The sequence below is a fragment of the Leptopilina heterotoma genome, unplaced genomic scaffold (genome assembly GCF_015476425.1).
Source record: "Leptopilina heterotoma isolate Lh14 unplaced genomic scaffold, ASM1547642v1 Lhet_384, whole genome shotgun sequence".
Taxonomy (NCBI): domain Eukaryota; kingdom Metazoa; phylum Arthropoda; class Insecta; order Hymenoptera; family Figitidae; genus Leptopilina; species Leptopilina heterotoma.
Window position 1 is genome coordinate 1,177,755 of NW_025111057.1, and position 12,539 is coordinate 1,190,293.

The 12,539-nt window shown below is 31.7% G+C and overlaps 1 protein-coding gene across 6 annotated transcripts in view; it reads left to right on the plus strand.

Annotated features, from left to right (window-relative positions):
• LOC122505994 (electron transfer flavoprotein regulatory factor 1) overlaps positions 1 to 12,539 on the plus strand; it is a 100,890-nt gene that overhangs the window by 47,188 nt on the left and 41,163 nt on the right. For 2 of the 6 annotated variants that reach the window (XM_043617934.1, XM_043617935.1), the window contains exon 2: positions 3,307 to 3,581. The exons of the other annotated variants lie outside the window; for them this stretch is intronic. In XM_043617934.1, the coding sequence (XP_043473869.1) occupies positions 3,307 to 3,483 (177 nt within the window). In that variant the 3' untranslated portion in view covers positions 3,484 to 3,581. Of the gene's footprint in view, positions 1 to 3,306; positions 3,582 to 12,539 lie in introns of those variants that run through there. 6 annotated transcript variants of the gene reach the window in all.

The window sequence follows — 12,539 nt, forward strand, 5'->3', positions numbered from 1 at the left end:
CTCAAATTAAACAAAAGAAAAGAGAAATAAGAGAAGTTAAGAAAACTACTGAAATCAAGACTGAATAAAATAATAGTGACCAAAAAGAAAAAAGCTTGTCAGGTTAAATCATTAATTAGCGATGGTAAAGTGGAAAATACACCTTGTCTCTATTGTAATGGGTATTATTTGGACTCAAATGAAGACTGGTCTGCTTGTTCTGTCTGCGGCAAATGGGCTCATTGCAGTTGTGCTGGTGTAGACGACGAAGATCAAGATGCAACCTTCACTTGTAAAATTTGTCGAAAGAAATAGGTTGTTTTTTTAGTACCCCATCTTACCCGCCGGTGGGGCAAGATGGGGAGATTTGCAATTTTTTCAAAATTATTAATTATAAGCTTTTTTAAGAAACAGATGACTTTTGTACGCCTTTTTTTACGAAAGACTGATTCCTAAAGATGATAATTAAAAATAATAATAAAGTATATATTCGATAATTTTCGTTTTTTTGCGCTTTAAACATTAAGTACCCCGTCTTGACCCACTCTCTCCTACCAGCTATAAGCGTAAAAGTTAGATAAAAAGTAATACTTTTAAATGCTGAGTGGCAATTTCTGAAAATTCAAAATGGCGGATCCAATATGGCGGACATATATTTAAAAATGTAATGAATTCTCTTGAAACTTGTTACTCGGGGGTTTTTGGGGTCATTGATTACGAATCTAAAGTTAGATTTCCAAAATTAAATATGGCGGATCCAATATGGCGGTCGTATTTTTAAAATTTTTCTTGAAATCGCTTGAAACTTGTTACTCGGGGGTTTTTGGGGTCGCTGATTATGAATCTGCAATTAGATTTTCAAAATTCAAAATGGCGGATCCAATATGGCGGACATATTTTTAAAAATGTAATGGATTCGCTTAGAAGTTATTACTTAAGGGGTTTTTGGGGTCGCCGATTACGAATCTGAAGTTAGATTTCCAAAATTCAATATGGCAGATCCAGTATGGCTGACAAATTTTCTTAAATTTGATTAATTTGCACACGGCGAGACCCACATTTGTAAAAATTACTAAAAGTGGTTGCAATGACCGGAAATAAGGGGGCTTTTATCATAATGTACTACAGAAATAGATAAATTTACAAAAGAAATGTATAAATTTGCTACATTGAAATAGAAAGTTTTAATATTTGGTGTAAGAGTTGTAAATGTAGCGAAAATTGATTATAGTTTTATCTAATTTCATTAGACAAAATCTGACAAATGAAAACATTTTACCACTAAAACCTACTATCCACTGTAGTAATTTTTGGTAAGCAAGTGTGGTTAGCGAGTGCAGTCATATGGCGCCTGCATTTCTACTGGTTGCTAACTTCTTCAATCTCCATAAATGAGCCGACGCCAGCTTCGTTTTTATACGAAATGTCCCGATTACATCTGATCACTGACAGTGACTATGTTTCGCGTATGTAAAATAAATTTGGATATTATCTATAATAATTAAATATAAAGTAAAACGTAGGTCGTTTGTTATCTCAGAAATTGACCATTATAAATTAATAAATTTAGCATTTATTGTGAAATAAACATGTGTGTGTCTTCAAATATTTATCCAACAAATATATAAGTGTATGTGTGTGTCTGTGTATGTAAAAATCCTCCCAGTTTATCTCCATTAGTCAAGAATTGACGGGAAACCGGCGATAAAAATCCGTATTTTTTCTTCAACACTTTCTTTTTGCATTTACAAACGACTATAGTAATTTTTCGTACACAATATTTCTAAGTTTACTACAGTTGTTTGGAACTATTGGACGAAATAGTAAGAAACTTTACTAATTTGGTAAACATTTGTCGGATTAGTGTAGAAAATAGTAAAAAATACAAAAACTCCCCTTATTTCCGGTAGTTGCAATGTGAAAATAGTAAATTCTAGTGTGATTTTATACAAAAATTACAAATCTCGGGCTTTCCGTGCATGAAAATTGTCACACAGAAACTTTTTCACAAACTTTTGGAAATTGGACGAAAATTGTAAAAGTTACGCCATTTAGAATTTTTTTATAAGATTTTTTTTAAATGTAAATATTTCTGAAACAATTTAACGGATTTTAATGAAATTTAAATATGTTATTCTTAAAATCATGTCCTTTCAGAATTTTTCAAAAGAAAAAAAAAATTTTGTTTTTTTAAAAAAAAAGTAAAAAAAAATTTTCTGAATCGATTTATTAAGCACGGGACCGATTTTTGAGTATTTTTCAAGATATAATAAAATATTCCTTATAATTTCACCTTTCATTTAAAAAAAAGAAAACGATGGAGACTTTAATAGTTTTCGAGATATTGCAATTTTTGTGGAAGCGCGACCACGTTTCAGTGCCAGCGCAATATCTTTTACCCGGGACGCCTCACAGTGGGATTTTTTACACTTTACTCTTCAAACTTGTCTATAGAGCCTACAAATTTTATTGGATTTGGATGTTCTTGGTCTTAAATAAAAGGGGATGAAATTTCTAAGAGATTCCTTTAAACCGATTTTTGAATTTTTAATTGTTTATTTATTTTTTTGTTACTTAAAGTTAACAATTTACAATACTTTTATAAAAATACTGTTTATTTTTTATTTTTCTATTCCACAAGATCGAAATCAATTTAAATTAGTCTAGTCTGACTACCTGACAAATAATAATGCATAATACAGTTTATTTAAATTGTTAAAAAAAACAATTTAAATTAGCAAATAGATAACTTTGGTCTTTTTTTTTTAATTGTTTTTTTAGACAAATTTATGTTTATTTAAGTAATGTATGTCTATTTTGTAAAAAAATGATTTTAAAGTTAACAATTATCATTGTTATTACTAATTATATAACCAATAATCTATTTTCTTTTGCATTTATAAACATTTCCAGCAGTTTTTAAACTTAAAATGTTTATACTATATGTACATTCTTTCAAAAACTTTAAAAATTTACTTATGGATTTTAAAACAATTTTAATTAACAAATAGATAACATTGGTCTTTTTAAAGAAATTATTTTTTTATTTCTCATCTACTCAATATAGTTTTGAAATATTAATAATAGAAAATTAAAAAATAATTATTAATAATTATAAAAACTTACATATTTTTGAAAATCCCGCCAAAAATTTAGGTAGAAATTTCGTTCTAAATAAATTATTCCACGCTTTAATAAAGTAACAATTGTTACAAAATATGTTTAAAAGTTTCTAGATTCATTTCATGTAAAAAATATGATTGAATTAATTTCAGTTAAAGAAAATACATTTTTTATGCATTATCCCATGTATTTTAATTGAAACAGGGCCTGTGCATAGCTGGCGCCATCGGTGTCAACTTTCAACAGTTGGTACACTTTCAACTCATCAATGCCACCGGGGTGGTCTGTGCGTCCGGAGGCTGTAAGCACCAACACAAGCATCGACTCCCCGGCTACAGTACTAATACTTGCACAGCCTGTATGCTACGGGCACCAACATAAGCGCGCTATGCACAACAAGGTAGCGACCTTGCTGTGCGTAGAACTTTCCTCTCCCCTCAAGGCCTTTCTCCAATGGGTTTTCAAAACTCTGCGTTTGTCTGCGAATGACTGCGTTGCGTTGATTTTAGCATATGTTGCCATAGCAACCGACGCAACGCAGAGTTTTGGGAACCTATTGGAGAAAGGCCTTCAAGGCCTTTCTCCAATAGGATCCAAAAACTCTGCGATTGTCTGCGAATGACTGCGTTGCGTTGATTTTAGCATGTGTTGCTATAGCAACCGACGCAGACGCAGAGTTTTAGGAACATATTGGAGAAAGGCCTTCAAGGCCTTTCTCCAATGGGTTCCCAAAACTCTGCGTTTGTCTGCGAATGACAGCGTTGCGTTGATTTTAGCATATGTTTCCATAGCAACCGACGCAACGCAGAGTTTTGGGAACCTATTGGAGAAAGGCCTTCAAGGCCTTTCTCTAATAGGTTCCCAAAACTCTGCGTTTGTCTGCGAATGACTGCGTTGCGTTATTTAAGCATATGTTGCCATAGCAACCGACGCAACGCAGAGTTTTGAGAACCTATTGGAGAAAGGCCTTCAGGGTCCATAAAGGCCTTTCTCCAATAGGTTTTAAAAAGTGTGCGAATGACTGCGTCTGCGTCGGTTGCTATAGCAACACATGCTAAAATCAACGCAACGCAGTCATTCGCACACTTTTTAAAACCTATTGGAAAAAGGCTTTAAGCTGTAGACTACAGCTTCAAAACAAACGCACGTGCGTTACAGCTGACTCAAGCTACAAGGCTTGTATGCCTTATGACACTTAAACTTATGCATCAAGTATGCATAATGTAATGTAATGTAACAAGTATGTGTAATGTTACACATTTTGTTGTAAACATTGTTGTTACAACAAAATGCCGGAGGACATTAGGTTGTATGTATATATGTATATGCATTACTCAATATGTAAAATGTATATACAAGCAACATATAAAAAGTAGGAACAATATAATTACAATAGATAAATTACACTGTAAAAAAATCTGGTGTAAATTTACTATGTCCGACGTTGGAAAGTTTGGTCACTATGTCCGACTTGGTATTTTTACACGCCGACTGTAATCTACATAACCTGCAAATATTTTTTTAAATAATATTTTCAGTCGTAACTTTTTGTATTTATGAAATATAGCCCAAACTTTTTGTAATATTATTATTTACTTATAAATTAGCATATACTTTCTATAAATGTACATTATATACACTTTTTTAGAGTTATTTATAAAAACTTGAAAATTTTTTGAAAATTTTAAAGGAATAAGAAAATTACATTCGCCATGTAATTGTACAGATCGTGCGACGTAATATTACGTCAAAGTGTAGAAATACACGCAATGTAAAAATACCACGTCGGACATAGTGATCAAATTTTCCTACGTCGGACGTAGTAAATTTACCCGAAACTATTAAATTACATAGTCGTATAATGTAAAATTATTAAAAATAGTAAAACTACTTTTGGAACGAAATAAATTTACTACGTACAACCTATAATGTTGATGTGTGAAATTACAAGTTTCGTGTTATTTTACACCAGATTTTTTTACAGTGTATATGCATTATTATAACTAAGATAAATAATAATTTTATTAATTAAACAATATAATTATTATTTAAATTCTAAGTTATTTCAAAATAATAATGTCTCAAAAAGTATCATGTTGATAGACCGTTTCCGTTCTCACGGACCTACCGTGAGATCCAAAACGTCAGCAAAAATGCATAGACCAATGGGCCCATGACTTACTCCTACTCTTTACTCCTACTTCTAAAATCTTTCCCCACTTTACACTAAAGGTAAGGGTTGGAGGCTTGTCGCGAAATTTTAATCATTGCAGTACGATTTCTCGCTTCTTCTCGAAGACACCTCTCCTGGGTCTAACCTGGCAAGTGTTTTGGGACAGAGAAAATTTGCGATTCGCCCGTCCGCGACCCGGAACCCGAATTTCTCGTTGAAATTTAGGGCAGACGTTAACTTTTTAAATTCTCTGAGCCGGTGGAGTCCAGTGCGGGCTGATTTTGGAGAGATTTTGGAATTGTTAATCTAATTATCAGTTCTAAAATCTTGTTATTTATAACCGGCCGGTTGCATAGATATTGCCCGCGTCCGTCTCAAATATCGGTGGCCCACGAGTGCGATCAAAACTAATTATCAAATTATCGGTTGCATAGATATTGCCCGGACTAATTTGGTAAAAAGTAGATCCGCAGTGAGTTTTTACACTGTTGTGTGAGACGGCCGGTTGCATAGATATTGTCCGCGTCCACTCGCCTACAAGTGCAATCTCACAAATAAAAGAAAATTGCGCGAATCTAACGTCGCGATTTTCCGTGAAAAATAAAACCAAAGGATAATTTTCGCCCGTCGGAGGTTTCTGTAAATCGAAACAGGAACAGCTCTGCCGGTAGTTGTAAGTAAAAATGTATCGTTCCAATCATAAGTAAATTTTCTTAAAATCACACTACACTTTTCCACACCTTTTGTACAAGTATTAATTTGGGAAATAAACTAAAACAAATTGAAGTGAATTGCATCCTAATTTTCTTACTCACCTGTCTAAATTATATTTTGTTTATCTTGGATTAAAAATAAACGTAGCAGAAAAGCAACTTTTAAAAGTAGGATAACGGTCCCGCAAATTAAACAAGGTCCTTCAGACCTTGGCAGTTTGGAGCCTCTCCAAATAAGAATTTAGAGCCATCTCAAAAGCTCAATATTTAAACAATAAATTCTGGTTTGTAACTCAGATGTAAATATTTTATTTATCGTAAGTGAATACCCTGAATAAAAAGTCTGATCGATTTTAGGCTAATCCGGAATTTGTCCGTAACAGTGCGGTTTATTGTGGAGTTTTTTCACCCTGGATTAGGTTTGAAATCAATACAGTTTTTTATAACTATTGAATCCGCAATTAGTCCGGTTTAGTCCGAAGTTAGTCAGATCATATGTAACTAGTAAATGCAGAAGTAATCCGGTTGGTTTAATCAGTTAATCCGCCTCTAATCCGAAGCAGTCTGGTTATGGTCAGGTTTCTGTCATGCGAAATTATAATTATATTTTGAATTTATCTGAATTTAATACAAATTGTTTTTAATATACAAATTTAATATTATACCAAAATCATTCTGGATTGTTGCAAACTATTTCCGAATTTCTGGCGTACAGATTTTGGATTGTTCCATACTTGTTTCGGATTAAATCGATTAACTGGATTAAATCGGATTATTGCCGACTGATTTCGTATTCTTTAATGTGGACATCCACATGAAAAGGGCCCATTTTGGCACTATTGGAGTTATCTATATGGGCGTATTCCTGGCAAAATTTGAAAAATTTTGAGTGGTCTTAGAACTTTTTTGGTTAAAAATTCGCTGAGTTACGGAATTTCAAAGTTTAGTACGCCAAAAACCTCATTTCGAGAAAGACGGAATTAAATATTGCGATACCAATTAATTGTTGTATCTCTGATTCTTCTTGGAAGTTATTTAGATAAGAATTGTTTCTTGTTCACGGCACCTTGAAGATAAAAAACCAACAGGTTTTAAATTTTTAATACAAATCCCCCCCTCTTAATTTTGAAAATACGAAAAATCGACAATATGGGCCCTTTTCTAAAAAGGACAGTTTTGCTATTAAAAAACCATTTTTTTTACAATATTAATGATCAGGTATAATTTTATTGTGTCATTTGAAGAAAAAGAATAGATATTAAACTTATTTAAAATTTTTTGACAGTCTCTATTACGAAAAAATTGACGCAATATCCAAATTTGCGTTTTGACAATTACGAAAAAAAAGACTGTAACATCAATTCTCTGGTTCTTTTAGGAAGTTACGAGAACGATCGCGCGCTGCCGCGCGCGCGTTTTTCTCTTGCATTTTTATTCTTTAAATTACAGTCTTTTGTTTGTTAAGGTATCAATTTGAGTGACAGTTTCTGATAATAGGAATTTTTAAATATTATTCAATTTAATAAAATAATAGCCTATGTTGTGCGTAAAACATTTTTTATACCTTTACACTTTTAGTTCTGTCTTTATCTGTTTCTAAATGTATCATTTCTAAAGTTTATGGTTTTGATAAAAAAAAACACTTTTCTTTGCTTAAAGAAAAGCGTATATTTCAAGAATGGCACATTTTATAAAAAGTTTTGTACGATGAAGTTATAGAAAACCTTTTTATAATCAAAGTAATCTATTTGTTAATTAAATTTTGTAACATTTAAAATCTTCCATAGTAAATTTATATTTTAAAAAATAGTGATGAAAGAAAAACGTTACTAAATAAACAATTTTTAACTATTTTTCACTTAGCTAGCAAAAAAACATCTCTACTGTCAAAGAAAGCCATAAACAGAGGATATTAAATTAAAAATTTACTTTTGTTTCTTAAAATCGTTCCTACTTTTGCTATAAAAAAGAAATATAAGTGTGGTTTCTGTAAATATTATACAAAAAATGTAAGTACTCCGTCATTTCGAAAAAAAAAATTTATTTCAATATATGCTTTTCTATAAGATTCATGGGATGCAAAATTTCGTTAATAATCTTGAGAAATATTATCTTTAAACTTTTTTCAAAGTTCATTTGGATGAACTGGTTGGCAGTACATTAAAATACGTACAAATAAGTGTCTTAATTATCTGAAGTTTGAACTATTATTTGAAATTAGGAAATTAAAACGTCTTTGACCAATTGATAAGAAAGAAACGTGTAAAGAAATCTTACGTGTGAATCTTATTACAAAAAATGACGTAATTTACTAATAACAAGCGTCGAAAAAAGTCTTACGCGTAAAGACAGCCATACTGAGACACACTCCTTTTTTAAGAAAAAAAAATATATAACGACTCAGACATTTTTATAGAAAAAATATTTACTTTTATTTCAATAATTCAGTGTAAACATAATTCTTAATTAGTAAATTAGGTCTTTGATTTCCTAAATATATAATTAATGATTCCCAAGATTATCACCTGTTAAAATACGACAACGTAGCAGATTGTTTGATAGTTCTAATACCTGCATTCGCGTTCCATTACATAAACCTTCATTAATACTAAGATTTCGAAGTAGCATGACAATACAATTGGCTCTTAATCGTAATTCATAAGGCGGGAAATTTGATGGATTTAAAGTATTCAAATACTCTGGTAAAATAGCATCATTTATACTTCCATTATCACAATTTTCGGTACTATCAACACTTGTATAAATTCGCTCACTTTTATTATCAAACAGTTCGAGTACCTTGTTGTTAATTTCATCAACATCAACATTTCGCGCAGACAATATTGCTACTTTTGCTAAATCATCGTATTTATTATTGATAATTAATTCTCCAAATATTTTATGAATGATATCACCATTTTCTACACATTGCTCTGGTGCTAGTATATTATTATCATTATCATTTAAAGTACCATTTCCAACTGATAATAAATATTCTGAAAATTCTTTTTCACCAGGTAAAGTTCTCATATTTTCTGTTAATGATATCACCTTAAAATGACTCCATAATGTGCTAGATTTAATAGATAAATTAACTAATTCGCTTCTAGTAGCATTAACTTTAACAGGCAATAATTGTCTAAAATCACCACCCAAAAGCATAGTTTTTCCACCAAATGGCATATCAACATTCATAAAATCGCGTAATGTTCTATTAATTAATTCCATAGCTTATCTTGGCGCCATTGGAGCTTCATCCCAAATAAAGACATCAACCTCTTTCAAAAATGTAGCTTCCTTAGATTGACTTTTAATATTTGATGTAGAGTCATAGAACAATGGAACAGGCATCCCAAATGTTTTATGTACAGTTTTACCACGGGGAAGTAATATTGCGGCAATGCCTGTTAATGCCATAGTACAAACACTTTTTCCTTTACTTCTTAACAAATGGTATAAAGTTGTATAAACAAAAGTTTTTCCGGATACTCCTAGTCCATCAATGTAATAACATGAAGAAGATGGTATTCTTTTATCTTGGATAACTACATTTAATACTTCATTAACAATATCCTTCTGTTTGGAATTCAGTTTCACATATTGCATTTCACCAATCTCTTTATGTTGTTGTAATGACATTTTGTTGTACGTTTGATTTTCTGTTTCAATACTTATTTCATTTAACTGTATCATTTCAAAAAAAAATTGCGAATATTTGATCCTTCATGCAACAGAAAGTTAATTATATCATTATATGCTCTTTTATGAGCTTCATTAGATGGATAATTTTTCTGATAATCTTCAGACATAGCCTCTTTAAACTTTTCCCAAAGTTCGTTTGGATGAACTGGATGGCAATAAATTAAAATACGCACAAATAAACGTCTTAATTGTTGTGGCATCATCTCTTTCTCCTTCTGTCAAAGCACGTTCCCATTCTTCATCATCTTCAATAAGGCCTAATGCTAAACATGCACTATGAAAAGTGTCATGTACAATATTGTTGACAGTTCGCAGATGATCATAACTTGTAGCGCCTTTAACTACTATTAAAAGTAATCTAAGATGAAACAGTTTTGATTGACTGGGCGAAATTGAATACATCCGTCCAATGACATTAAATGACCCTTTACGCTTCACCCATTTTAATGTATTTTAACCACGTTCTTTCTTAAAAACACAATAACATGGAATTTCTGCATATATATATTGTCTAGCTTGTGGATCACGCCTATTTAAATCGAAGTATTCTAATAACATAGTCCGTTTCTGTAAAGCTTCATTTATAGCATCATCATTTGCTTCTTCACTAATGGTTACAGTATGCCGATTAATTAAATGAACAGGTAATCGGAGAATAGAATGACTTTTACTCTGTAATGGTCTACCAAATATTCTATCACATGCTTCAACAGGACTAACATATCGAGTTTCAATAAAGTTTTTTATTTCATCATATTCTAAAGAACTTGTATTATTACTACTATCGGTAATTACTACAGCAGAATCATGTCCCTTAAAGATATATTTATACAAATATTTTACGGATTTAATACTTGAAACTACTTCTACATTAATATGACAATTAAATAACTGAAGTAATGTAGGATTGTATGGAACAACGTATTGATTATCTGTAGTTCCTCCATTTAGGCGATCGTATTGTCCTGTATTAAGGCGGCGATACGTTGCGTATCCGTTTTCATCCATTATTGTCTCAGAACAGAATTGCTTTGGGAAACCTTTCAAACATTTACTATTATTATCTTTACACCAATTTCCACATGGGCCATGAATCATATTTTTCATAACGATGTCATGAAGTATAACATTTTCTGATTGACTTGGAATTTCTGCCGAAATATATTTGTCTACAATCTCGGGTGTTGTTATTTTATAATTTTGTTTCAAAGTCACTAATAAATGCATATGCGGCAATCCACGTTTTTGATATTCAATGGCATACACATAAGCAATCACTTCGCCAAATAATTGTTCATTTACAATAGTATTAATAAGTTTATCTTTTTTTATGGTAAAAACACGCGATACAATATCTGGTCTGTCAGAGGCAGTTTGGTTAGGTAATAAATTTTCCTTAATTTCACGCCAGTTTGGATTACACGTCATCGTAATAAAAAGATCAGGTTTACCAAATTTTCTCACAATAGCCATTGCATCTTGGTAATGCTGTAACATATTTCTCGGAGAACCTGTGAAAGATGATGGAAGTATTACAATTTTCCCAACTTCATTGTTCGAATCATCAGCTCTTCTTTGTAAATGATCAATTAGACCTTCGTAAGTATCTGCACGAAGTTTCTTTTGATTATTTCGACAGAAATTTGTCCTATCTTTTTCAATTTTCACATAACTGTCGACAATCCATTACTGAAATAATCTACCACCCTTTAAAAATACATTTTTGTCCCTAGAAGCCATTCTATGCCTGATGTATGCAGCTCTTGATACACGTTTATTTGTATTAGCGCAGGTCAGATTTTTGCCCCAACCTCTTGTTCCATGTGGATAAAATAAAGGATATATCCATGGCTTAACATTGGGATTCATAGAACTTATATATTGTAAACTTTTTGTATTCTTATTATATACGGTAACATATGATTCTGGAATATCACCATCAGCAGTTGTAGTAAAAATTGCTGCAACTTCATTGACACTTTGTAAATTATAACGTCTACTATCCATCACAGGCTTTAATGAAAATAATAATTGCATCTCAGGCTCAATTTCTGCATTATTTTAAGTCATTGTTTTTTTAATTTCTTCATGCATCATACGGTAGGACTGTGCAAATAGGTTACAGTCCCGAAGGGCTGTATCAATTCTATCAACAATATCTCGGTTTAATTGAACATTATTCTTACAACAAATTTCGGAAGCTTCGTTTTGATGAACAATAAATAATTGTCCAAATGAAGGAGTATCGTTCCTTTCTGCATACAAAGATGTATTCATTTGATAATAAACCTGACCATGTATTTTGAAACAATATGGTCCTGGTCGTCTATTGTTAAAATTAACTAAGTTAGCGTTGAAAGAAGCAAAACCAAATGAATTATTGTAAGGTCGTATGTTATGAAGAAAATGCCCAGATAATTCGTGGGTGCCATCAAATAAATTTTGTAATATGAGTGGAGGAGCAGGTAGATCTTCAAGAATGACTTCGCCATGTTTACAACAATCATGAAATGAATTTTTTGTATTAGATACTCTTTCTGCTTGGAAATGTTTAGCATTACAATGCTCACATGAAATGTTCATCGCACCAGCAAAATGTTCTTCTATATGCGAGACTGAAATACTGTCAGAGAAATTTTAATTCTGTGCAGAATCCCGTTTTTTTGGCTATGAGTTTTTTGATAAGCTATATTTTTTGACGACCGGAAATATTAGTATTTGCAAAATTTGCTGTAACAGTTACATTATCTTTTGCCAAAGATGTAGTAACAGTTGTAGAGGATTTTTCTGAATTTATATTTGATTTTGACACTGTAATAATACTGTCCTTTGTTTGAAGTGATTGAGGG